Source organism: Candoia aspera, chromosome 16, assembly GCF_035149785.1.
Source record: "Candoia aspera isolate rCanAsp1 chromosome 16, rCanAsp1.hap2, whole genome shotgun sequence".
Lineage (NCBI taxonomy): Eukaryota > Metazoa > Chordata > Lepidosauria > Squamata > Boidae > Candoia > Candoia aspera.
The window spans coordinates 5,844,570-5,870,708 of NC_086168.1; the positions used below are offsets into that span (position 1 = coordinate 5,844,570).

The window sequence follows — 26,139 nt, forward strand, 5'->3', positions numbered from 1 at the left end:
CGGGCTCCCCCGGGCCGCTAGGGCAGCCGAGACGCCGGGACTACAACTCCCAGAATCCCCCGCCGGGGTCCTAGGGTTGAATGGAGCGGATTCCTCCCAGCCAGAAGGCTTGGTCCAGCCAGGGGTGGGGGGAGCGCTCCCAAAGGGCTGGGACTACGACTCCCAGGATTCCCAGCCCCGGGTTGGGGTGGACGAGTGGCTTCTAGTCCTTTTCAGTCTGGCAGGTCCCTCGTTGGCCATGCCGGGCGTGGTGGGCAAGGGGGCAGTTGTGGCTGAGCCGATCAATCCCGGTTCAAGCAAACACGGTTTAATGCCAGGGTCCCCATTCGCACATTCCCATTCTCTTTTTCTCCTGGTTATGAATTATTTCAGATTTGGGGTGGGTTTTTTTTTAATTCCTCTGTATTTTAACATTTGTATTGGACTTTTAGGAGCGGCTCGCTCTTTTTAAGTTTTGAAGTTGCGTTCTGTGGGTCTGGGACCGTAAATAAAATGGGAAGGAAAAAAACACGCCCATTGCCCTGCAAAGCTATATATTATTAACGATTGCATGCATTTATTGGAGTGATTTGATTGCATTTATTGGTTGAAGGGATATGATTGCGTTCATTTGTCCCGGAGAAAATCTTTGTGGTCGCTAGGAGTCGAAAACCTCTTGCTGAAACTGAAATTGACATAATCAATGTGTGGAAGTGGTTTCTTTGGCTGCCCCTCTCTAGCAGTGACTCTGGGTGGTGTGAAGGTTAAAACAGCAATTTAAAAATCCCGACCAAGATATCCAGGGTTCATATCTTTCTCTCTTGCAGACTTGCCAGACATACTTTAGCCTCTTACATTCTGCAGACTCAGTCCAGGACATTAAATTTATGCTTGAATGTATAGTGCAAGGAGAGAAAACTGCACTAAAAGTCAACTGTGATTCACTGATACATGTTAAGCAAATATAGTTTTCGTATGAAAGGTTACCCAGGCCTAAACTTACTTGCCCTGCTCACTTTAATTCTTTCTATTTCTCTTTTCTCTGGTTTTCTATGCAGTATTGGATGCATTCCTACAGACCTTTATTTGTGTGTATTTGTTTATATTTCAGTCCACATCCTTTTCCAGGTTTGCCAAGAATTTTAAGCTCGGCTACATAACGCTCTTCAATTTCCCCGCAGAAGCATGTATGTTGAGTAGGATGGTTGCTCTGGTTTGCCTAAGCAAAGGGGGATAATGGAGTCTAGGAGCCGTATGGAAGATGCCTGTGGCTGGCAGAGCAGAGTCTGTTTTCTAATTCTTTCCGCAAACCTTTGCCATGTAGAAACTTCGGCGGACGCTTGCCCCATCCCCAGGAAGTGTGTGCTGTGGTTTATTTCTGCACTGCCCCCTCATAGGCCAACTGCTTTGCAGTGATTTGAGCTGCGTGGTGAGCATTGCAAAAGGAAAATAAAGACGACCCGTATCTCTTCCATCTCCTTTCCCCCCCCCCCCCCAGTTTTCTCCTTGACGAAGACATTCCTCCATCATTATTTGTAACAGAATTACCCTTGTTGCTTCCACTGGACTATCATCCCCCAAGCACCATTTGGAGATAACCCCGCAAATGTTTTCTTTCTAGGCAGCCCTTATGTCTTTGTTTCCAGATGGAGTAAATATGTTACAGTACTTTAAACAGAAACATTGTGTCTAGTCCTTCTTGCTTGATTGCCAAAATGCTAACATGTATACAGGGGGGAAAAAAACATCTTTGTTACAATATTCTTTGATTGATACTCTGCCTTTTCTTCCTTGCTGTTCTTTATCCCTGGGATAAACCTCCAGAGTAACTTGTTTGCTTTATTCAAAACACACTTTTGCTGTGAATTCTCTGGCGCTGTTTGCTAATTTCTGTACTGCTCAACAATGAAGCCTAAATAGGTTTTAACTGCTATTATTGCGTATCTAACCCCCTCTCCTGTTTCACCCTGGTTCTATGTAGCCTGGTTTTGTTTTGTTTTGTTTTTCTCCTCCTGTTATCTTCCTTCTGTTCTTTGGTTGCAATGGAAGCCCTCTCTGGGCAGGGCCCTTTTTGAGTTTTGTAAAGCCCTTTGTCAACAATGGAATGGTGACAGTTTAAAATGAATCATACTTGGGAACTGACAATAAACATACAAGTTAGCAAACCTAAATGTGAATGTCTGTTTTCTGAGTTTCTCTCTGGAGCTAATAGTGTTCCTGTAGTGGTGTATATTGATTTGTAAACAGAAATAATGATAAGATGCTTGGCCGATTCTGCTATTCAACCACTTGGGCCTTAAAGGCAGAACATTAACTGTTCCCTTGTTATCTACCATTAGATGGCATTAGTTGTTAGTCAGCTCTTAATACCACACCGCCCTTGAAAGTTAAGGGTGTGTATTTGCATTGCTAATTACTACCAAACCCTTGGGTGGGTCTAAAATAGTTTTTTGAGTCTTTCAAGGGAAGGAGCAAGATTTTTTCAGAATGCCAAGCTGTCCGTTTGAAGAATGAATTCTCTCCCACTTCTGCGTAAGGCAATCTTGGCATAGATCAGTCATAACACAGGTACAATTTATTTCAAACTGTCCAAATTCTTCAGAGTGAGAGAGGTGCTGCAGCATTTTGGGAAGAAGATTTCTGTTTTTCTTACAACATTTTAATGCGATGAAGAAACCATCAGCAGAGGGTTTGAACCTGATATTAAAATCATTTGCTGGGAAGATGGTCCTAGGTGATTCTCTTTAGGAGAATCTTTCATCTGCTTCCACTCCAGAGTTTAAGTCAGTTTAAAAAGGTACAAAGTCTTGTCTAAGTCTCTGGGGAGAAAATGTTGGTTCCCTTCAATACATATTATGCCTTTGGTGTTTTCATCCTTTAGGTCAGCCTCTTAACAAGTTCCGACTTAAGAACACGAGTCCTCCAATTTGTAGAAGACAGGATTCAGACGACTATGGTAATATTTGAGACTAAGTGCTCTAATTTAGATACCTCTGCAAAGAAGGAAGCTGCTTGCCAATTCGCTGTCCTAGTTTCCTCCCTTTCTAACCAAAATAAGGATTATGGCTATAATAAGTGTTTTTAAAGTGATGGTGGTGTTGGTTTTCTTTGATTAGTCATTCTGAGTCTGCAACTGAGAATTGCAGTTTATTAATTTGGCACAGGAATCTGGACATTCTGGTTAGCCTTGGTAGCCAACCAAAATTGGGAGTCACCAAGACTTCGCTACTTTCTGTAAAGAGAATAGTGGGGGCTTCCAAAACTTAGCATAAGAAGAAAGAGAATCCCTTGCTCTAAGTTGGGAACTGAGGTGATGATGAATTCGTAAGAAATGTTTGCTGATTGGAAGAGGTAAAGATGCTTGGTTTCCCCTGGCTCAGATTTGTAGCATTGAAGGATGGTTCTTGGTGGTCCTTCCGTTCCAGGTTAGGAGCTTATTAAACTAACTGAATAGCCACAGCACAGTTGCCCGCAATGAATGCAACAAGGCAATTTGTGCCTTTCTATTTTAAAATAAACCCTGAAGCTACACTTCTGAATGGTCAGCTACAAACAGGGAACAGTGCAGATAAAGCTGATCCCTGGATAAGATAAGGAGGGGAGTGGGGGGAAACAAATCTAACAAAAGAGAAATGAACAAAGCAGGAAATGTCAATGCTTAGACCTTATACCTGGCTAAAACATGCAGATCATCTTGAGATATGCCACCTGAAACAGTGATTGGGAAGGGATTTTATCAATACCCCAGGTTGCCATTTCTGAAATAGCCATAAAGAGAAAAGACAAACTTGAAAAGAGACTGAATGGAAGCAGATGCAAGTGGGTGAATGCAGGTGCAAAAGATCCTGATGCTGTCCCTCTTTCTCTGTCAGAGTAGAGGCTACTGATGGAAGCTCAAATATTGGTTCAGACAAGCCATTGGCAAGGACTGGGCCATCTGTATTTATTATTCCTATACAGGTAATCCTCAACTTATGACCACAATTGGGACTAACTTCCATTGCTAAGCAAGGCGGTCATTAAGTGAGTCACACACTATTTTATGACCTTTTTGCCATGGTTGTTAAGCGAATCCGGCTTCCCACATTGACTGCTTGTTGGAAGCCGGCTGGGAAGGTCGTAAATAGCGATCACGTGACCCTGGAACGCTGCAACCTTCATAAGTGCAAGCCAGTTGCCAAGCACCTGAATTTTGGTCACGTGACTGCAGGGATGCTGTGATGGTCGTAAGTGCGAGGACTGGTTGCGAGTCACTTTTTTCAGCACCATCATAACTTTGAACGGTCGTAAATGAATGGTCGTAAGTCGAGGACTAGCTGTCTCACGTACTATATTCCCAGTACATAATACAGGAATAATGCTTGGGGCATATTTAGGTTTGCTTAATGATGCCTTTTTTGTCTCGCTTCTGCCCACAGTTAACTGGGATAGCCATTGGTGCAGCTGTAGCCCTATCGCTGATTGGAATCATTGTGTATTTTGTTTACAAGAAGGTGAAGCAGTCGAGTAAGTTCGATCGCTTGGCGTGAACGCCTCCCTGGGTCTGTGTAACATCGTTGAACGGAGGTCTTTCTAGCATGGCTCGGCGGTGGAAGGGCTCGAGCTCTGAGAGTCGGTTGAGCCAGGTTTCTCAGCCTGCGGGAAATAGCCTTGCCTTCCTAGCATCCCCTTTTAGGAAGGCCATAACAAAGCTTTAACAAACCTGAAGCTAATCCTTTTCCTTTTGCGGCGTTATCTAGCCTGCTCTTTTGCCTGCACTGCCTTGGGGTTTTTAGAGCGGGTAGAAAACTAAAATGGCACGTGGAAAGAAGCAGTATTAAACGCCAAGAGGTTAGTCCAAACTGTCGCACACCTTTACAGAAGCCGGGGTTTCCGAAGTCTTTTTACCGTTGACTGGCTTGCAGTGAAATCTAGCGATTGATTTTGCATGGCGAATACTCTGCGGCTCGCAGGGAACAGGCGCGGTTTCTTGGCCCGGGCTGCAGTTTAGGGTCCTTATGATGGGAGAGGTCTCCAAAATGCGCTTACTCTGGTCGCATCTTTGGAAGAGGAGTGGAGCGAACGTCTTGGAAAGGAGTTTGCAGAGTTGCTAAGAAGTCCCTGGTTTTGTCAGCCTGATCCCTTCAAGGCGCTCAGAAGCAGCTCTGGAAATGTGGTCAGGATCCTTGAGGTTAATGTGGTCTAAAGTAGGAGCCTGCAATAGGAGCCCCATCAGGGCTGGGCCTTGTAGGGCATGCTTACACAAGGCTGCTTATACAAGGCCCGCCTCTCAACAGGGATTCTGCTGGGTGCATCCACTGCTCGTGAGCCGTGGCCAGAGCGAAGGGACAGAGTAGCTTTCTCTGCTGCTACTTCACTCCTTGTCACCTTTGTGGATGGGAGGCCCTAGTGAAGGAGAAGCAACGGGGCAGTGCTTATAGCAAGGAGACCCCCGTGAAGGGTTTTGGCCCTGAGCCAGCCTCTCTACCGTCACATCCTGGGGGTTGTCCTGGCGCTTATCGTAAACGGGTCTGCAGCCATCTGACCAAAATGAGAAGTCTAGGCAGAATACTTCGGCCTACCGTTGCTCTGTCCGCATTGTTCGTACTACTTAAAAACGGACTATTCGTGGGCTTTGGGAAGATGGGGGCCAAGGTGATGAGTTCTCTTTTGTCTTTCAGAGCAATCTCAGGCACAAATGCCCCAGTACAGATTTCGCAAGAGAGACAAAGTGATGTTCTATGGGCGCAAGATCATGCGGAAGGTGAGGCTCCCCGGGGCCGAGCGGAGGTCAGCCGTGAGCTTAGGCGGACTGGCTGGGGAATTCTGGGGGTTGAAGTCCACACGTCTTAAAGTCACTGAGCTTGAGAAATACTGCTCTGAACTGTCCTGGGCTTCGTTGTTGCTGAGATGAGCCCTGCCGTTTGTGAACTCCCAGAGGTGGTCTGTGTTGGGCATATAAGGCCATCGTGGCTTGTTCAACAAATGATGGCCTTGGTCCAAATTCTCCCTTGGTTGAAGTTTAACTTTGCTTCTGGACTTAGTTTACCCTGGGGGTAAAATGTGGGACGATTTGGGCGTAGGCGTCCTCTGTATGACTAATTGGCCTTTGCTCGCTGCCCGCTGCTATTAATAGCTTTGCAAACAGCGGATGGCCCTATCAGGTGTTTTTCTGAAGGTCCTCCAAATGGGAAAAGACAACTGGGTTTCCGCCTGTTCAGGGCCTCAGCTGCCCTGGGGAAAGCATCAAAGTTAACTCTAGATCTACAGCCACGAGGGGACAGGAGTTGGAAAGTAACCGACAACATTATTTGCTGATACGTGTCCACAGATCCTTGGGAAAGGTGGAATCCCTGTATACATTCCTGAGATTTCCTTTAAGTTCCCCGGCCTCTGGTCTGATGAAAGGAAGAGTAGCAAAGGAATGGAGACTTAGAAGCTCCTAAGTCTCCCTGTTGTGAAGCTTGGGTGCTTGCCTGCCAACTTCTGAGGTGCTTCTGGTGGTGTTTCGCTGGTTCTTCCCTTGTGGGGAGAATTAAAAAATGAGCAAAGCTGGGAAATGGGTTAGGAGTTCTACCCTGGACATCTACTCTGGGTCTCCATACTATGCTTCAGTGACTTCAGTATGGAGGAGGTTGTTCTGACTCCAGGCAAGGATCTCTTGGCTGTTGAAGTGTCTGTGTTGGTTTTACAACTCATGGGGTTGAACCTGCCAGGGAAATGTCATCTATTAAAGTTCATACAGAGAACTTAAAGAATTGTTCTCCAATGCCGGATGTGCTCCAGGTGTTGAATGATGGATAGGAATGTGCTGATCCACCGAGGCCTTGATCTGATGTATCCCAGAGGGAACACTTGAGTAAGCATGAAGTTGGGAGGAGGGCTACCAAATTGGTGGGTTCTTTTAGATTTTTTTTTTATCCCGCCTTTATTATTTTTGTAAATAACTCAAGGCGGGGAACATCCCTAATACTCCTTCCTCCTCCTATTTTCCCCACAACCACAACCCTGTGAGGTGGGTTGGGCTGAGAGTGAGGGGGACTGGCCCAAGGGCACCCAGCCGGCTTTCGTGCCTAAGGCGGGACTAGAACTCTCCTACCACGCCTGATTGGCTCTTGGGCTGAGAGGGAGGGACTGGCCCAAGGTCACCCAGCCGGCTTGCATGCCTAAGGCGGGACTAGAACTCTCCTACCACGCCTGATTGGCTCTTGGGCTGAGAGGGAGGGACTGGCCCAAGGTCCCCCAGCCGACTTGCATGCCTAAGGCGGGACTAGAACTCTCCTACCACGCCTGATTGGCTCTTGGGCTGAGAGGGAGGGACTGGCCCAAGGTCCCCCAGCCGACTTGCATGCCTAAGGCGGGACTAGAACTCTCAGTCTCCTGCTTTCTAGCCTGGTGCCTTCACCACTAGACCAAACTTAATGGACTAAGGATAATATTATGCTGTACAATCCATTTATTGAATAGCGTAGTGTATCTTTATCCTTAGTTCATTGACCAATGCGGTAGTCCCTCCTTCCATCAATTATTTTCCCTCCTCCATTTGCTTCCCCTTTCTCTTGTGTTTTTCTTCCCCCATTAAAATAGAGTGTATGTTTGGGAAATGGGTACAAGAGCCTGCAGGTAAATGAGAAAGAAAAGAAAATGGTTTTATTGTAGATCAGTGGCCTTTTCACGGTGCAGATGAATTTTAAAGTTCAGCATGACGTTTGCAAATGATGACCACACTTCTCATAACAACCGGTCTTTGAAATTTCAGCTTTTATGTACGTTTTGTTCCCTACAGTTGTGTGGCGTCTTTGCCAGTGCGTTAATTGAATTGGGTTGCGTGGTTTTCACTCAGGCAAATCTAGGGCTTTGTGCATTTCTCCTGAATGCTCTTCTTCAAGATCAGTGCTGAGAACTCTTCCTTCCAGGTGACGACCCTGCCAAACACTCTGGTCGGCAACACGGTGCCCCGGCAGCGGATGCGGAAAAGGGCCAAAGTTCTGTCCCTGGCAAAGAGGTGAGGGGCGCAGGGCAATTGCTGGCATGCAGCTCACCGCATATAACTTCCTCTGTAAACTGCAGAAAGCCAGGTCAGGAAGAGGCTGTCTTCACACAGCACCCTGAACCACAAATAAGCCCCAGTTGTGCGAACCCTGCAGTGGCTCAGAACGTCGTACAAGCCCAGAAAATTAGCTGAATAGACTAACCCGCGGTGAAGTTAACCATGATTAGCGTGTCATGTGATGACACTCACAGGGGACTCATAGATGAGAGTTATTTGGCTGGCACAAAATCCTGGCTATAGACAACTTAATAGTTCCCTGGAGAGGAGTGTTAAGCCTACAGGATAAGCAATTGACCTGAGAGATTATCCTTAGGAGGTAATAAAGTGTGCTGTAATTCAATCAATGGGTATCAGAAACCTTTCCCGCTGCAAATTGCTAAGTAAGCCCCTGCCTTCACCCCCCCGCCCCAGATTATCTCTACATATGGCTCTGAGGAGAACCCTGTATAAGGGAGGGGTGAAAGGAAGATTCTGGCTCTCTTGGTGACCTTTCTGGTATGGTGTACAGGCAGTCCTTGCTTAACAACTGTTCCTTTAGTGACAGTTCAGACTTACAACGGCGCTGAAAAAACTGACTTATGACCAGTCCTCACACTTACAACCATTGCAGTGTCCCCGCAGTCATCTGATCATGATTTGGGCGCATGGCAAACGGTTCGCATTTAGGACTGTCTCAGCATCCCACGGTCACATGATCACCATTTTCGACCTTCCCAGCTGGTTTCTGGCAAGAAAATCAACCGGGAACCGCATGATTCGCTTAACGACCACTTGGTTCGCTTAACACCAGCCGTGATTCACTTAAAACGGCCGCAACAAAAAAGGTCGTAAAATAGGGTCGGATTTGCTTGACGACTTTCGCTTAGCAACCAAAATGCCGGTCTGAATTGTGGTCGTTAAGCGAGGACTACCTGTACTTTGTTTGGGACACACCGGCCTGCTTCCATCTTTGTAACGTAGCTCTTGAGGTTGAAGGTTCCTTCTCTGCTGGATCCTCTGTACGCAGCTTCTGAGTGTTGGGTGGTCCCTTCCTCAAGATTTCATGACTAGCAGCTTCATTCAGTTCTGAGGGTGACAATGAGTGCCCCAAATTACTACCTCAGAAGCAGCGAAGAGGCAGGACAGATCAGGCCTAGAGCAGGCGTGACCCAGGCCAGTGGGCCATGGGGGACTGCGCTTCAGCGAGATTTGAAACCAAGCTGGGATGCTGAAGGGCAAGGTGGAGTAGCTGAGGACAGAGGATGCTGGATCCTTCACAGAGCCTATGAGGGAGCACACCGGTTCTTTGGCCTTCCTTGCAGGATCCTGCGCTTCAAGAAGGAATCCCCCACCTTGCAGCCAAAGGACCCGCCCCCCTCTCTGCTGGAGCCCGATTTAACGGAGTTTGATGTCAAGAGCTCCCACCTGCCTTCGGAAGTCCTTTACATGCTCAAGAACGTCAGGTAGGGTCAGGGACTGGAAACCCCTGATTGGCTTTTCGCTGGAAAAAGGAGAAAAACGAACTTGGGATTTATGGGTTTGAAGATTAGAAAGGGTAGGCTACGGAGAGACGGAAATTACGACGTTGCTGTGAAGGGAGAGGGCAAAATAATGCAATGGTGTGTGAGAAAGGCCTTGAGGAACGGGGTGAAGAGATGCCTAGGATAAGAGGCGGCAGAGCCCACAACTGCATAATGGGTGGAGAAAGAGGCTCAGAAGGGACCCTCCCTGGTTTTCCAGAGAGTAAAAGGAGAGGAGGTGAGAAGAGCTTTGTAATGGTATGTGGGAATGACCTGGGAGGCAGGGCGAAGAGACACTGCCAAGGGAATGGTCAGATAAGAGAGGGCATAGCCCAGAGCTGCTTAATGGGTGGAGAAAGAGGCTCAGAAGGGACCCTCCCTAGTTTCCTGGGCTGTAAAGGAGACAGCAGGAAATACACATTTTCAGACTTGCAAGGTTCTGTTAACGTAGCCTTACAATGAAGTAGAATTGGCCCGCCTGGTCGTGTTTCCTGTCTGGTCCACCTGGGAAGGCTGACATCAGGATTCCTAATCTCACTTGCTCCTGGTCACCCTGTCAGGGGACATTTCTCAGGCACACAGATGGACCCTCCAGGTTGACCCGTTGGCTTGGCTCACACGGAGGCAAAGCCCTGGTTCAGCCTCTTTCGTTCCTCCGTTCGGCTCTCTGTCTGCCCGTTTTACAAACTCTTCCCCCCTCCCCTGTTCCCCCAGGGTCCTGGGTCACTTTGAGAAGCCCCTCTTCCTGGAGCTGTGCAAGCACATGGTCTTCGTGCAGCTGCACGAAGGGGAATATATCTTCCGGCCGGGACAGCTGGACAACAGCATCTACGTCGTGCAGGACGGGAAATTGGAAGTCTGCATTCAAGAAAGCGTGAGGATCATTCTGTGTGGGCATAGGAAGGACAGGCCTTTGCCCCCGCAGGCCTCAGAAGGGGGCACAGGTCAAGGAAGGTCAACCTGGGGCCACTTCTTCAGGCTCCCAGGAAAGAAAACATTTGAAGTAGAATATTTGTCTGACAGTCACAAAGAGCCGACCATCAGCCTCTTCACAGGGGCTCTCCCCATTCTCTCCCCACCCCTGCCGTTCCAATCAGAAGGAGAAGAAATGTAAGTTCACGCTCTACCTCAAGCCATAACACGGTTTGGGTTTGGCTTGGCGTGCTGCGTGAACCCAGCCGTTCTCCTTTATAAACCAGGTTTGTGGGACAGCCCGGGCCGTTCTGGCTGTTCAACCAACCCTGGTTTGCCCATATCGTTGCCACGACTTTAACCATGCAACCGGAGTGTCTTCCTTTGCTCACTTTCCCCCAGGATGGCACAGAGATGGTGGTAAAGGAAGTCTTGGCCGGAGACAGCGTGCACAGCCTTCTCAGCATTCTGGACGTCATCACGGTGAGGCCCACGGCCCGTTGGGCTCCCTCTCGGCTTTCCAGATGGCGCTCTGCCCCTATGATTTGGTCTGGATAACTGGGCAGGGCTTCACTGAAGGAAGCAGGGGCAGTAATATGGAGGTGTCTGAGCAGAGAGCTGGCTTGACCTGGTAGGGATGCCGCAAACTGGATGCCTGCTTTTTGCCTTGGCATCTAACCTCAACAGCCTCAGACGTCCCTTCAGGTGCTGGGCAGGTCCTAAGATCAGGACTTGTTCTGGTTTCTGGAGGAGAAAGCCAGCGAGATTTATTTGAGTATCATGCCTATTTCCGTGCCAGCCACTCTAGGTGGCTGACGATAATCACATTTGGAAACACCCACAAACTCAGTGAAGATTACAGTCTGATCTTTAAGGTGCTTCTGCGCTCTAAAACCGAGGACTGACTTTGACTGCATCAGGCAGTCAGCCTATTTTCTCCAGCATTTCAGCTTGCGATAGAAGAGGGTATCTGTAGCTCAGGGCTGAACTGTGGAGTCCTGGGTGCTCTCTGAGCCTTGTTGATTTCTTGCAGACATTTCATTGCCCGACTAGGTGACATCTTCAGCACTGAAGGTGTTGTCTAGTCAGGCAATGAAATGTCTGCAAGCCAACAACCCGGCCAGGAGAGCACCAAGGACGCCCCAGCTCACTTTCCATGTGACCAGCATGGATTCATGCAGATCTCATAGGGTCGCCTCCCTTCCCCTCCCACCCCACCAGCAGCAGTTAACATTCAGAGGTATATTGCCTGTAAGCATGGAGTCTCAGCTCTTACAAGGATGCTGTCTACCATGTTTGAATTTTTAGCCAAGAACCCTGCTCTAAAATGGCAGCCTGAAAAGGGGAAAGAAATACTTGCTTTATTTTTCATTTTTCATTTCCCTTAGCTGTTCACCTAGAGTCATTTTTAGCTCACCATAGGCGAGTACTCCTAAGGCTCGGTTACACAGCCAAAGTGCCTGCCTGGTGGGTCTGAGTTCAAAGCCTTCCACAATCTACAGAAATCCCGTGGCTTTCTTTCTCTTTCCCTGCCAGGGCTCGCATTTAAGCCTTGCCAGCTCATGCCTGGGCTGGCTCTATTTAGTCAATTATTTTTTATCTCCTGTAATTAAGAATTGATCACCCAGTCGAGAATATAGCAATTAGGCCGTCCAGAAACTGGTGGGTGATTTTTTTTACTTTTCCCAGGTGGTGGTGGGGGGGAGGAAACAAATGAGTGGTGGGAGCAACTTTTTTTGGTTCAGGTGTTTGGAGTCAGGGTGGGTTTTGGGTGGGAGGCGTGTGCCCTTTCAGCAATTATATGGTGGGAACAGGGAATGAGCGCAAAAGCAAACTGGGTAACACTTGGCATGGTGGGGCTTAAATGTTTCAATCCAGGGAGCAATCTGCAAACATAATCTTCCCTTTTCTTTTCCTTGAGTACTAGGATAGCTCTAGATTCATGCTTTGGAAGGGTTGGGTTCAGACAGTGGCTGGAATTTGAGCAGCAGTTATCATGGGGAAAAATGAAAATGTCTTGGGTCTCTTCCCCCCCCCCATAGGGCCATCCTGCCCCCTACAAAACCGTTTCGGCTCGAGCAGCGACACAGTCGACCATTCTGCGTCTCCCAGCCAATGCGTTCCAGGACGTCTTCCAGAAATATCCCGAGACGCTTGTGAGAGTTGTGCAGGTGAGGCTGCGCTGATTCCCCTCCGGAGGAAGTTTTGCACAAGGGCCTTCCTACCTTTAATGGTGACGGAAGGGTTTGTAGAAACGCCGTGGGGCCACCGAGGTAGACCAGACCAGTGAGTAGTGGAATAGGACAGCATGTCCTAGATAAACCCTTTGTTACCTCTCTTGTGGGAGCTTTCATGCCCAGGTTCTTCCATGACTTGTGCGTACCTCCGGTTCAGTGGGGCTTGTAGAGAGAAAGGAAGGTGACCTTGATGGAGAGGTGCAGGATCCGTTGCCTGGGCAAAAGGGGATGAAGCATTTTTTAGGTCCAGAACAAGATAACATTTGGAAGCAGCCCAGACAGACACCTCCTTAATTCACATGAGTATAAGAAGGGGGGGAGGTCCAGCGCAATCAGACTTGCAAGATGCTGTTATGATAGCCAATCTCAATATAGTTTTAGCCTTCCTATGGAGTTGATTTCCTGGTCTGGTCTACCTAGGGCAGCTTAACGGCTTGAAGCGATGCCAAAATGAACAGCAGCTTTTATTTAGTTGTGGGCACACTGCACTTCTTGGAAGTTTTTCCCACCATGGTCCATCTTGTAGGATCTTGGGAGTTCCCCTGTTGCAAAAAAGCTTCCGTTATTGTATCCCGACCAGCCCCGTCCTCGCAAGATCTAGCAGGCATGCCTGGCTCCTCGGCTGCCCTTTTCCCCTGCAGAGAGATGCAAATCATTAGTGGTTCTTGACCTGCTTTTTTCTTCCTAAAACAAACCCTGTTAAAGGGGGCTTCTGTTTGATTCCAGCCTGATTTTCTTTTTAATGGAAGAATTCACACAGCACCTCTCCCAAGGAGGGGCACGGTGAAAGTGACGATAAAGTGTAGAAACCATCCCTTCTCTTTTCTCTCCATAGATCATCATGGTGAGGCTGCAGAGGGTGACCTTCCTAGCTTTACACAACTACCTGGGACTGACCACTGAACTCTTCAGTTCTGTAAGTGAAACCTGGTGGTGGATACCCATGGAGTTTGGGGAACTTCTCATGGACTGAGATTGGCCCAACGGCTGCAGACTGGGGGAGCCCCAGTTTCACGGCCCTTCCAGATAGTGCTGCCAAAATCCTCTTGCTTCTTTTATCCCCCAGCCCTAAAGATGCAAAATATAGATGAAGCCATCGCAAGGGAAAAAGTAGCCACAGTCCTGTTGCATCCCGGTCTGTCCTGCAGACTGGAACAATTCGCCTGCTCCTGGCCTAGTGGGCTTTTGGACATGTCTGCTCTTACGAATGCACAGCCAAAGCCAGGGGATGGTTATATTAGAACCTTTGTTAGCTGTGGGGAGCGTGGAGTGCTGGGGCGCAGCTTTGGGGTCTCTGTGGCTACCCATCAGGCCATGATGCTTCCTGGCCCAATTTTCATTGTGCCTCCTACTCCTCCCAGGAGAGCCAGGCCATTCCTCTGGTCTCGGTCGCAAGCGTCACCTCTGGGGGAAACACCAGCCGTGTGGTCAAAAGGCAGCTGTCCAACCTGTCCGAGGAAGAACGGGCCGAGAAGCTGGAGAGACACGCGTCCTTGGAGACAGGTGACCCTTTCCCTTTGCACAGGGCAATCTTGAGTGGTCACGTCTGCAAAAAATCCATATATTTCAGACAGGCACCCCATTGATCAGGCTTCTGTTTGACATTGGGGGTGCCAATGCAATACAGAAGATTCTTTGCAATGGGTGAAGTTAACAGCTGGGCCAGAGAGAACTTTGGAATAAATTGATCTGTGGCTACTTGCCATGAGGGCTGTTTCTTCCTTCCTTCCTTCCTTCCTTCCTTCCTTCCTTCCTTCCTTCCTTCCTTCCTTCCTTCCTTCCTTCCTTCCTTTCTTCCTTCCACTTTGCTCCCATTTATTTTAACCATGCTCTTGTGCATTGGGTTAGCATGAGAGAGAACAACAGAGTTCACCCCAGTTAGTGAGCCCTAACTTTGGTTTACAAAGCACAAGAGTTGGGTTCCTCCAACACCCTCAGCTCCAGCCAAGCCAACTACAATATGACTGAGGGAAGACTGTGAAGCCAGGCAATTTGATTGGCCCATGGTGACTCAGTGTGTCCTTGCAGGGACTTGAACCTGCATCTCCCAGGTCAAAAGCCACCTCACGGGTTGGCGATCCGTGAGTCCAAGCAGTCCTGTTGAAGCCGAGTAGATCTGGGCATGTTCTACCTTGAGATGACAATGGGTGGAGGCAACTCTACACCCGTAAGCTTGAGTTTGGTAGAAGAATGGTGGGATGTGAACACAGGAAATCTGACACTGCCTGTCCATGGCTTGGCCCTCCCAGCTTTTTCTTTCAAGGTGGATTATTACATTTGCCAGCAAATTTCCTTTGCTCAGGAACTAAACCGAGATGTTCTCAACTGTAGATCCAGGAAAACCTCCCGGGTCAGAGCATCCGCTCCGAAGAAGCTTATCTTTGACCTCCCCCTCTGGATATACTGATGCTACTGGTGAGCGAGAGAGGTCTGGGAAATTCCTGGGCTGAAAATGCTCTTCAAGGTCACTTCCTATGTACTTTAAAAAAAGGGGGGGGGGCAGATGGAAATGCTGAAGATGGCCAGCAGGATGGTGTCTAAAATACATCCTCCTCTGCCCTTTATCTGTAGGTAACTCAGCTGGGGCTAAACCAGACTTGGACATGGCCTGTGACAGAGCCCGGATTGACTTTGATTCATCTTCCTCTGAAATGTTTTCTGGTACAACTGCATACAAGGTACCTCTTCTAAGCCTCCTCAGTTCCTTCCTAGTTAAACCAAGTGGCTGGACCTGCACCACCTCCCCAAACTCAGGCAACTTGCATATCTCTGGCCCTCTTGATCCATTTATATACTGCCTGCTGCTCTGCTGCATTTTCTTCTGTTTGACTTTAAAAAGTCCACAGCCCCCTTCCTCCTCCTCAAAGGAGCTCAAATCAGCTCGCCGAAATGGAAACCAAAGGCATAAAAATAGGGTATTGAAAAAAGAAAACAGCAACAAGTCCAGGCTTTCTAAAACTGGCTCCGTGCAGCAAAAGTAAGAACAGCTTGAAATCAAATCAGACTAACAAGGAAATGGGAGGGACATTGAGGCTGCATGCTAAGAAAAATAAAAAAGCTTGAAGCTTTAAAAAGAGAGGGAGTGTCTATAAAGGTGCCCTAGGCTGAGACAGAAGCACAGAAAATGGATTGGAAATCGGTCCTAGTCTGGTGGGTGACCAAATCGGCTTTTGAACAGGGGAAACATCTGTAGGTGGAAGGGAAGTGAAATGAAATTGTGGTTGTGTTGGATCTCTGCCCAGGAAGTGAAGTGTGGTCCTCTTTGTTGATTGTTAAGTTACTGCATGCAGCCACATATCTAAGTTGGCATATTTAACCTGGATAGCATTTGTTTTAGAAACCAGGTGGGCCTCCAGAAGTGGTCTTTATATTGCACAATGGCTCTGCTACATGTGTAGATGTGCAGGGCATTCTTTGTTTATAATATTCCAATATTTGCTTTCCCTATTTAGATCTCTCAGGATCAGCATTTTAAATATAATTTTTATTGAAGGGTTTTACGCAGTAATAAAAACGAACATACAGATTGAAAGAAAAGAAAAAGAATAAAGAAAAATACAGAACAAGTGAATAAATAGAAAAAGAAAAGAGAAAAGAGAAAGGAAAAGAATTGGCTTCCGATCTTCTTTACAGCAGTTACAGATAAATGTATCATTCCTCCCTCTTTAAGTTTACATCATAATTCCCTTCTTCCATTATTTTATCCTTTCTAATCATCAAACCCATCAGTCACCAGTTCTTTTTTTTTTAAATGTTCAGCAAAAAGTCCATAAAGGTTTCCAGTCACTAATAAAAGCACTTGTTGTCTTCTCCCTGATCAAGCAAGTTAATTTTGCCATTCCTGCACATTCTGTCATCTTCACCAGCTGTTCCTCCATTGTGGGGATTTTCAAATCTTTCCATCTTTGTGCCCATAGCAGTCTTGCTGCAGTTACCATGTATAAAACAGTCTTCCATGAGTCTCTTCTAGTTGACTATCCATAAATCCCAACCAAAACAACTCTGGTTTCCACTGAGTATTAATCTTTAAAATTTCCTTGTATCGCTGTTTGCAAGGATCAGCTTTTTTAATGCAACTCAAGTACGTAAGTAGCTGGGTGAAGTTCTCACTGTTCTTTTCAAGTGCTGTAATAGTACTTAGAAAAAGCAAGGCTCTCCTCAGTTTTCAAAGGTGAAGACTCAATTTCAGCATCTTCATCACATGCCTCCCAAGTTATAGAAGGAAGATGCATTTTTCCCCTGTGGGGAGAGCATCATTTGAACAGGAAAAGGCATAAGGCATTTTGAGGCAAGGAGTCCTCTGCCTAGGAGCACACAGACAGGTCAGCAGCTCTGCAGGTAAGCAGTAGGGACATGGATAACTTTGGCCAGAAAATTTGCGCTGGCCTCTGATCTGAGCCAGAAACTCATTTTGGCCTGTAGGCTGTAGGCCCTTGAAGAACATGCTATTGATGGGATGGCTAGAATCCTGAAAGTGGAAGTCGCTCTTTGGGTGAGATGGGCGGTGGCGAAATTCGAAATATAAATAAATAAAACTCCCTTGAGGCCATTGACTCTAGCTCTGTTTCTTGCCAAAATCCATATTAAATAAATAAATAACATCCACACATTGCTTGCTTGGCAGCCATGTATATTTATTTCGTATTTATTTTATATTTTAACTGTTGTAATTGTTTTAACTGTTTTATAGTTTTATTGTTGTAAGCCGCCCAGAGTCACTTGCTGAGATGGGCGGTTATAGAAATCAAAGCAAGCAAGCAAGCAAGCATTCTCATATGATGTCTTAATGGCTTTCTGGCTTCTGCTGGAACTCATCCCATAAAAGGGAGTCCACCATCTCTCAGGGTCAGAGTTTGACCTTAAATGCTAGAGATTTTTTGAGCAAAAAGTTGCATAGCTGTCATCCCATTCATTTGGGGCAACAACCTTTTGAAGTCGATCTTCCTTATTATTTCCAGAGTCCCTTCTCCGGGAGATGGGCGGTGATCAATCTGATTAATAAATTAAATAAAATAAATAAATAAATAAATAAATTTACAATTAAAATAATTAAAATTAAAATAATTAAAATTAAAATAAATAAATAAATAAATAAATTTCCCTGCTATGGAACCGAGGCATGGTTGGGGCTAAAAGAACAAGACGGAACCACCAGTGAACCTGGTTGAGGTTGGAATTGGAGGTTTCCCTGCTCATGGAGGTTGACTTTAAACTCTTGATCAGACCTTGGTTTAGCCCCTGGACTTGGGCATCTCTTTTTCCCTTCCTGGTCCATGGCAAAAAAAAGCTTGCCAGGACGTTCAGCTGTAGCCATGACTTGAGTTTCCAGTTTTGAGGGGATCGAAGTGGCATGGTCTGCAGCACTCTGGCACTTTAGCAAACTGGTCCCTGGGGAAATGGGAAGGAGTGGGTAGGTGAGGAGCAGCAGTCTGCGGTTTGGCCCTTGGCCTGAACAAGCCTTAGCTCAGAGCCTGGATCCCTTTTCTAGATGTCCCTACCCATAAAACTAGAACCTACCCCTTGGCCCCTAAAATCCCACAAGGCTATGACATCTCAAGAGCTTTTGAAAGCTGCGTGGCTGCTAGGAGTCAGTGGAAATCAAGAGCGTTTTCGGCCATTTTGACACTTTAGTTTGTTTTTTTTTAAGGTATGTTTATGCCAGACTCGGTGGGCCATGCGTGCCTTTGGGAGGAAGACCTACAGTTTGACCCCTGCAAATACCACATTGCTGACTTTTTCTGTAAATGCTGTATAGTCAAAACAGTGCTACCTAGAAGGTTCTCTTTCCAGCATCCTATTGCTTTCCTGCCATTTTTCGGCTGCAACTGCTCGCTCTGCGCTGAGCTGGTTTTCTGCCTTCCATTTATAGGCATTTCTAATTTACCCCCTTTGGAGAATTCAGGTTGGGTAGCCATATTAAACCCCCCGACAGCCTCTTTTTAAAAACCTGTTTTGCTATGCTGTGTGCTGACGCCAGCTGTGAAAAGCAGACCTTGTGACCTTGGTGATGCTTGGCCTTAAAAAAAAGAATATCTGTCTCCCTGCAGGCCCTTGGGGACCTTGACTCTGAAATACTTAATTCAGTTGCCTCAAGTCCTGATTTATTGGGGCCCAGAGCAAGTTTTCATTTCCCTCTCTCTTGGAACAGCTTTTTCTGCGTTGACATCCCCCCTCCAACCCAAACTTCTCCCTGGGGCTTGCTAACTGCCAAAGCAGGTGTTGGCATCTGGCAGCCCCTGGTGCCTGATCTGTCCACTCACCAATTGCCTCTTGGCTGGCAAACCCTGGACTATTCAGAAGGAGTGTGGCTGATGAAATCATGGTGCACCCAGAGTCCAGTGTGGGTTTGCTGAAGGCTTGAACCCCAGTAGCCCATAATAAGCACCTTGGGGATATTGCATGCTGCCGTTCACCTCTTTGTCAGTGGTGGTTGAGGTTGAAGACAAGAAGAGTTTTAGCAGTTTCTTGATGCCAGCTCTAGTTGCTTGCTGTACTCAGGGTAAAAATGAGAGATCTAGTGGTGGTTGGATGCTTAGAAATGGGATAGCTGGCTTTGCACACATCATTTCACAGGAAGGTGATCCTAGTGCAGTGTTCCTCAACCTTGGCAACTTCCAGATGTGTGGACTTCAACTCCCAGAATTCCCCAGCCAGCATGGCTGGCTGGGGAATTCTGGGAGTTGAAGTCCACACATCTGGAAGTTGCCAAGGTTGAGGAACACTGTCCTAGTGCCTTGTTAATCTGCAATGTGAAAAGTGACCCCTGGTCTTTCCATCTCCCCCAGCCCATTTTGAAGAAAACCGTGACAGTGACTGAAATGCCCTCAGCCGTCTTCCATTACACACAGAACAACATTCCTGCCCAGGAATCCAGCGCCACCAAGCAGGTCAACACCATCTTAGAGGCAGCCAAGAAAGATCTTCTAACCTTGATGAAGCTGGATGTGAGTTATCTTAGGAGAGGGGAAACTGGGTTGGATCTGCAGTTTGGAGCACTGTTGGAAGTTCACATGGCCAACTTTCTAGCCCAGGAGACTTGCAGGCTTTAAAGTTCATTTTTTACAGGAAAAAAATTAAAGCAATCTTCCCTCTGCTAGGCTACAAATCCCCTCATCACTTCAACTCTGAAGTAGAAGGGAGATGAGGTGATTTCAAGTGTCCAGAAATAGAAAAATTGCTGTGCTTCACCATTCCATCTTGTTTTGGGAACTTTTACGTAAAAAGTAAGAGTGTCTAGGGATGGTGGTAAAAACCCTCCTACCGGCCAAATTTGAGTGTAGTTTGCTATTTTTGTAGTGTGAATGCAACTCTTGGGGTTGATTCCATAGGCCATGATGGAGCCAACCATAACTTGATGAAGTCTGCGAAGCCTGTCAGGTTGGAACAGGCCCAGTCAATTCAAATTGGCCAATGGCCTGTTTGTAGGCATAACACCTGAAGGATGGGCAATGTTTAGCAGAATCTCTGAGGACGCATGTGTCTTATTAATCCTTCAGGGCTACTGAGAAGGACTTGTGGGGCAGGTCTGGTTGATGAGTAGCTCCCTTGGCTGTAGAACGAAAAAAACATGGCTCGTTCAGCTTCCCCTAGTTTCTGAGTAGCAAATCAGCAGTGGCTCGACCTCCAAAACTCAGCTCCTTGGATTTTTCCTGGAACGAGGTTTGGCCACCTCTATGCAGTTATTTTACTCCAGATCCACCCACTACCCAGTTAGATAGGATTTAGGGGTGTCTGCGCTGAATAATGAAACCTGCTTTAATTTGCAGTGCTTCATTGGAGAGATGGGTGTTCTTTTTATACTTGTTTAGGATCTCTCTCTCTTGAACGGGAAAGTGATGCTACATCAGGTCACTGCGGGGACCGTGGTGTCACGGCAAGGCGACCAGGTGAGTGTCGTACGCACCGTTACATGTGGGTGCCCGTGAGAGTGAGTTTGGGCAAAAATTGCAAGGACATTTAAAATAGCAGCTCTGTCTCTCCATCTGGATGTTTTGGGATCCTCAAGCTGAGCTCGAAACCCTTGCGCCGAACAAGGCTGTCACCCAGCCCTCGATGGGGATTCGGGTGGTGGGAAGACAGCTGTCTATCAGACCTCTCTTCCCAACTCATCTGCTCCAAATGCAGCGGGGCCCTTCGGAATACGTCTCATTAAAGCAGTTATGCTCCAGATCAGGACAGCAGAGAAGAATCAAGCATTGGTTTGTTTAGAGCAAAGACTGACCCTGCGTGGTATTTTTATGCTATGTGTGTATTGCTCTCATACACTTCTTCCTTTAATATTTTAATAGTGCAAAGGTCATCAGCCTTTTCAGGCATAAAGGTAGTCCTCGCTTAACAACCACAATTGGGACCGGAATTTTGGTTGCTAAGCGATGCAGCCATTAGGCAAATCTGACCTGACTTTGCGACTGTTTTGTGGTGGTCGTTAAGCGAATCACATGGTCGTTAAGCGAATCACGTGGCTCCCCATTGATTTTGCTTGCCAGAAGCCGGCTGGGAGGTTGAAAATGGTGTTCATGTGACCGTGGGATGCTGCAACGGTCGCAAATGTGAAACGGTTGTCAAGTGCCCAAATTGTGATCATGTGACCACGGGGATGCTGCGATGGTCGTAAGTGTGAGGACCAGTTGCAAGTCAGGTTATAGCGCTGTCATAAGTCTGAACTGTCGCTAAACAAATGGTCATTAAGCAAGGACTACCTGTATGTTGCCCTCATGTGAAGGTATCAAAAATACCCTTCTTTTTTTTGTTCGTTTTAAAACAAGGCTGCAAGCTTGTGAACTTAGGGTTTCTGTAATATTAATATTTAATTTGGGGGTTCTGTGCATCTGGATGTTCCAGCTGCTTTGGTTCTCACAAGCATCTCCTGGCCGATCAATCATCCTACCCTTATTGGCTTCTTTTTAAAATTCTTCCCACCAATACTCTGCAGCTCATCTGTCCAAGGGTTTTTTGTATGCTGCTGACTTGCAGGCATCCAGAGTTGATTGGCAAAAGCTAAAAGTCTTCTGTCATGCTTGTCAGCTAGAAAGGTCTCATCCTGTTTACTGAAGCCAGAGCAATTTGGGGCAAATGGTTAATGAGTTTCCAAAGGCTTCAGTCTGTGTTTAGAATTTGAGATAGGCAGGAAAACAGAAATTTGCCAGCCGGCATGTTCTGTTAGGATTTTAATATTTTGTTTGCTCTGAGCCATTTGTGGTTGTTGACTCTTCCATAAATGAGTCTTAAAATCTGGCTTAACCTGGCAAGCTGCCCGTGGGGTAAACCAGATAGCAGTCACAACCAGATGAACTAATTCTACTTTATTGCAAAGCTACACTGACAGAATCTTGCAAGTCTGAAAGTACAATCCTCCCTCCATCCCCTTTATAGCCCAAGAAACTAGGGAGGGTCCCTTCTGAGCCTCTTTCTCCCCCCATCATGCAGTTGCAGGCTCAGCTGCCTCTTATCTGACCGTTCCCTTGGCAGTGTGTCTTGGCCCCGTCTCCCAAGGTCTTTCCCACATGCCATTACACCAGCAGAAAGATTTCGCCCTGATGCACTTGACTTGTGCTCTTGACTTGTACATTTGACTTGCATTCTTGTAGGATGTCAGCATCCGGTTTGTGATCTCGGGGGTGCTGCACGTCTATCAGCGGAAGATCGACTCGGAGGAAGAGACCTGCTTGTTCATCACCCACCCTGGAGAGCTGGTGGGGCAGCTAGCTGTCCTCACGGGGGAGCCCCTGATTTTCACCATTAAGGCCAATCGCGACTGCACCTTCCTGGCTATCTCCAAGTCCCACTTTTATGAGTGAGTCCCTTCCTTCTTCCTCACAAAAGGCGTCCAGCAGGAGGCACTGGAGAATCCCAGACGTGATTATACAAATGAATCCAGTTTAGGAAGATGGAAGAGGCTTTAATATAAGCCCTTAATCCCTCCATTTTTGAGACAGGGCCTCCTGCTCTAGTAGAATAATGTTGACAAAGCCCCTCCTTTTAGTGGTCCAGGGTGGGCGGTCCAGGGTCCCCCCTTTGTTAAACCCTCCCAGAAAATCAAAAAAGCTCAGAATACTGAGTTTTATACAGTATAAGTGAGTTTCTTTATACAGGTAGAATGATTGCACCACGTTTCACTCAGGATTATGCTAGGCTTCCTTGACGTCTAGAAGGCTGAACTGATACTAAGATTCCTTGTTGTCTAGCTTAAAGCATTTACACCTTCCTACTTACCTCCAGTTCTTGAATGACGCCCCTGCCCTTTCTAGAAAGGCTTTGCTTTTTCTTCCCTGGGCTCATACCACAAAGGTTCGCAGGGGAAGATAAAAGGTGGGGTGGAGGGGAAGAAGGCAGTTGAGCAAGGCCAATAATTGTCCCCTGCCCAGGGTAGTGCCAACAGAAACAGCTGAGCAGGGGTGCCACAGCATTCTCCACCCTTGACAGGCACTTTGCTACTGGCATGCCTCTGCTGCAGGATTTAAGTATGGCGCAGATGCCAGCTAATTACACAGTCAGACTCGGCTCACAGCTGTGATGTGCTAAATGCAGGGTACCTGCCTTCTAGCTAAGGGCAGGGTAGGAGGGCTTGTGGATCCAGCTTTAATTAAGCTATCACTGGGACATGTGGAGAAGAAGGGAAGGCAGGATAAAGAAGATGAGAGGTTCAGATCAGGCCTTTGGTAGGTCGCTGCTTAAGAGAAGCTATTCCTGGTGGCCCTTGCTTGAGGTGGTCTCACTAGCTCTGGTTTTTTCTGGGACCAGCCAGCAGGGAGATGATCTATGGCTTCTGTTTGGCACTCAAGGGCCGTGCCTCCTCACCATCCCTGTTCCTGTGCTGGCTTTGTTCTTTTCATTCTTCCTTTTCTTTGCCCTGTCTTGCCTTTGCTTCCAACCCAACTGTTCTTTAGCCTGCCCAATCCTGTCTACCAACCCCTCTTTGGTTATCTTGAACTTCTCTTGATCCTACAAGGCTGAAGCTTCTGTTTCCAGCATCCAACGGTAAAGCAAACTTTTGTGTGCAGCTTGGTGTCCGGGGGGCGGGGGTCCTAAGATGGGACCCTAGTCCAGGTTTTGGCCAGATGTTGGGTTCTTGGTGTTCTCTTTTCCGGCGGACGTTCCTGACCTTCCTTCAGGAAGAGAGCCAAGCCCAGAGAATGCCAAGAACACAACAATTCAACCCCAAGCTATGTATATTTTCCACTATTGGCCAGATGTGCTTGGCTTCCAAGTTTGGGGACTTTTAAAGCCATTCCATGGAACCTGGAACGGGAGTGGATTTGGCCATGGTTGGAACTCTGTCAAACAATTCCTACACCAGAAGGCAAATCAGCCGTAGAAATCATAGATAAAAGATCATGGTGATGCAGGCCATTCATATATGCAGTTGCTCAACGATGCAGATGTGTGGCCTTTGAGAAGGTGCAAGATGCTTGTGATGATGCAGGTTGTGGAGATGTTGTGGATTGTGGGTTTCTTTACACTTCCCACCCCATCACAACCCTTCCCTCATAACGGAGGTGTGGGATGCAATCTGGAATTCCATTAATTCATAGCAGGTATTCAGTAACACAGAGAATCCAGTCTAGTTCAGCCCTGCATGAAAGCTGTCGATTTCAGCAGCTCTAAGAAAATGGTTTTGCTTAGAATTATTAAAATCCTGCAGTTGTGCTTCCTTTCCTGTTGATGTATTTGTTTTTCTTGGCCTAGTTTTTTAAACATTTTAAACAATAAAATGTGTATGACGTGATTGAAGCTGGCTCTTCAACAAATAAGGCGCACTTAAAGTGTAAAACCGCCCAGAGTTCCCTTTTTGGGAGAGATGGGTGGTGATAGAAATTTGAAATATAAATAAAATGAAAATGAAACAAACTCTATCAAGTGTTTGAAGCTTAAAGCATGTTCTGGCTGCTTCCCATTTTGCATATTCTTTTTTTTTTTTTTTAAGTACTTCTCATGTCCCAGGTTTAGCTGATTGCATCAACTACCTCTGTATTACAAGTGGGGGAAAGTTAAGTTCAGACCTTTTTGAAAGGGGTGTATCTAAGCTTGGCTCTTGCGCTGTTATCGTTTTCTGGGAGGTTAGGGTATTGTGGGGGCCTTGGGGGGAGCCATATGCTTAATAGCTCAGTGCAAAAGTGCTTTGGAGTAGGCCAGTTTTGATTTAGCCCCCTGTTGTAAATGGTGAGTTAGTGGTACCGGACCCTCTTGGCTTCAATGCTCTTCCTCATATCTGTCCCTTTCCTTCCAGGATCATGCGGGAGCAGCCCACAGTTGTCCTGGGTGTGGCTCACATGGTGGTGAAGCGCATGTCATCCTTTGTGCGGCAAATTGACTTCGCTCTGGATTGGATGGAGGTGGAGGCAGGACGCGCCGTTTACAGGTAGGGCCAGGCGGAGCTCTTGAATTGTCCCCAGGATGGAAGAAGGAAAGAGGTGTTCTTTCTATTCCCTGTCTTCTCCAATCCCAAGGGGTACAGCACTTGGAGATGAGCAGAAGGTGACCTGTTTGGCCCAATCTAGTCTGGGTTTTGGAGCTCCAGACTGTTCTCCAAAAACCGGCCCCGAAGGAAAATTACAGTGGAGTTCTATCATCAAGGTCTGCAGCAAACTGACAGCCCTTTGAGGTAATCAAGGCCAAAAAGCAGGCTCTGAGAGGATTCCAGGAATGCTACTTTATCATTGTAGGGCAGTGTTTCTCCACCTCAGCAGCTTTAAGGTGTGTGGACTTCAATTCCCAGGATTCCCCAGCCAGCATGCTGGCTGAAGCATTCTGGGAGTCGAAGTGCACACACAAAGCTGCTGAGGTGGAGAAACACTGTTCCTGGGTATAATAACAGAATCTTCAAAGCCTGCCAGAATTCCTCTCTACTCCATCTTATACCAAGCAAAATCGAGAGGGTTTCTTTTTCACGCTTTTTCACACTTCCCTCTTTCCCAGGACTGAGTAACCTCTTCTGAAACTCCTCTCTTCGTGGTTCAATCATTCCTTCCACGTTCCCAAGGCCAGGCCTGCAGTCTTTCCCACAACCAGAGGCATCCTTGTCTCTTCTAACCCCATTCTTCTTCCTAGGCAGGAGGATCACTCGGACTGCACCTACATTGTCCTGAACGGACGGCTCCGCTCGGTCATCACGATGGACGATGGCAAGAAGCACCTGACAGGCGAATATGGCCGCGGCGACCTGATTGGTGTGGTAAGAAGCAGGGTGGGGCTGGCTGGCTGGCATGCTTGCCTTGGGTTTAGTAGATTTCCCATGACAGTCGTGAACCCATGTTGAAGTTGCCATGGGCCAGGCACGGTTGGGGCAACCCTGTTATCCAAGATGTCAAAGGAGGTAAATCTGGCTTGTGACAGCTCAGCCCGTATCTGCATAAGGAACAATTTAGGTCAAGGAGCTGGATCCTGGAGAATCATTTGGTTGGGTCTCTAGGTCTAGATGGAACTGATATTCCCTTTATGTCTCTTGAGACTGCTGCTCATCATTGCTTCTGCAGCTGCAGTG

At 47.2% G+C, this 26,139-nt stretch overlaps 1 protein-coding gene across 2 annotated transcripts in view; it reads left to right on the forward strand.

Moving 5' to 3' along the window:
* PNPLA7 (patatin like phospholipase domain containing 7) overlaps positions 1-26,139 on the forward strand; it is a 72,992-nt gene that overhangs the window by 143 nt on the left and 46,710 nt on the right. For both annotated transcript variants that reach the window (XM_063316329.1, XM_063316330.1), the window contains exons 2-18: positions 2,861-2,935; positions 4,398-4,485; positions 5,640-5,722; positions 7,875-7,963; positions 9,313-9,453; positions 10,225-10,384; positions 10,825-10,905; positions 12,465-12,593; positions 13,495-13,575; positions 14,021-14,162; positions 14,991-15,074; positions 15,231-15,337; positions 19,445-19,603; positions 20,468-20,545; positions 22,247-22,452; positions 24,886-25,017; positions 25,707-25,830. In XM_063316329.1, coding sequence (XP_063172399.1) covers positions 2,861-2,935; positions 4,398-4,485; positions 5,640-5,722; positions 7,875-7,963; positions 9,313-9,453; positions 10,225-10,384; positions 10,825-10,905; positions 12,465-12,593; positions 13,495-13,575; positions 14,021-14,162; positions 14,991-15,074; positions 15,231-15,337; positions 19,445-19,603; positions 20,468-20,545; positions 22,247-22,452; positions 24,886-25,017; positions 25,707-25,830 — 1,959 coding nt within the window. The remainder of the gene's footprint in view (positions 1-2,860; positions 2,936-4,397; positions 4,486-5,639; positions 5,723-7,874; positions 7,964-9,312; positions 9,454-10,224; positions 10,385-10,824; positions 10,906-12,464; positions 12,594-13,494; positions 13,576-14,020; positions 14,163-14,990; positions 15,075-15,230; positions 15,338-19,444; positions 19,604-20,467; positions 20,546-22,246; positions 22,453-24,885; positions 25,018-25,706; positions 25,831-26,139) is intronic.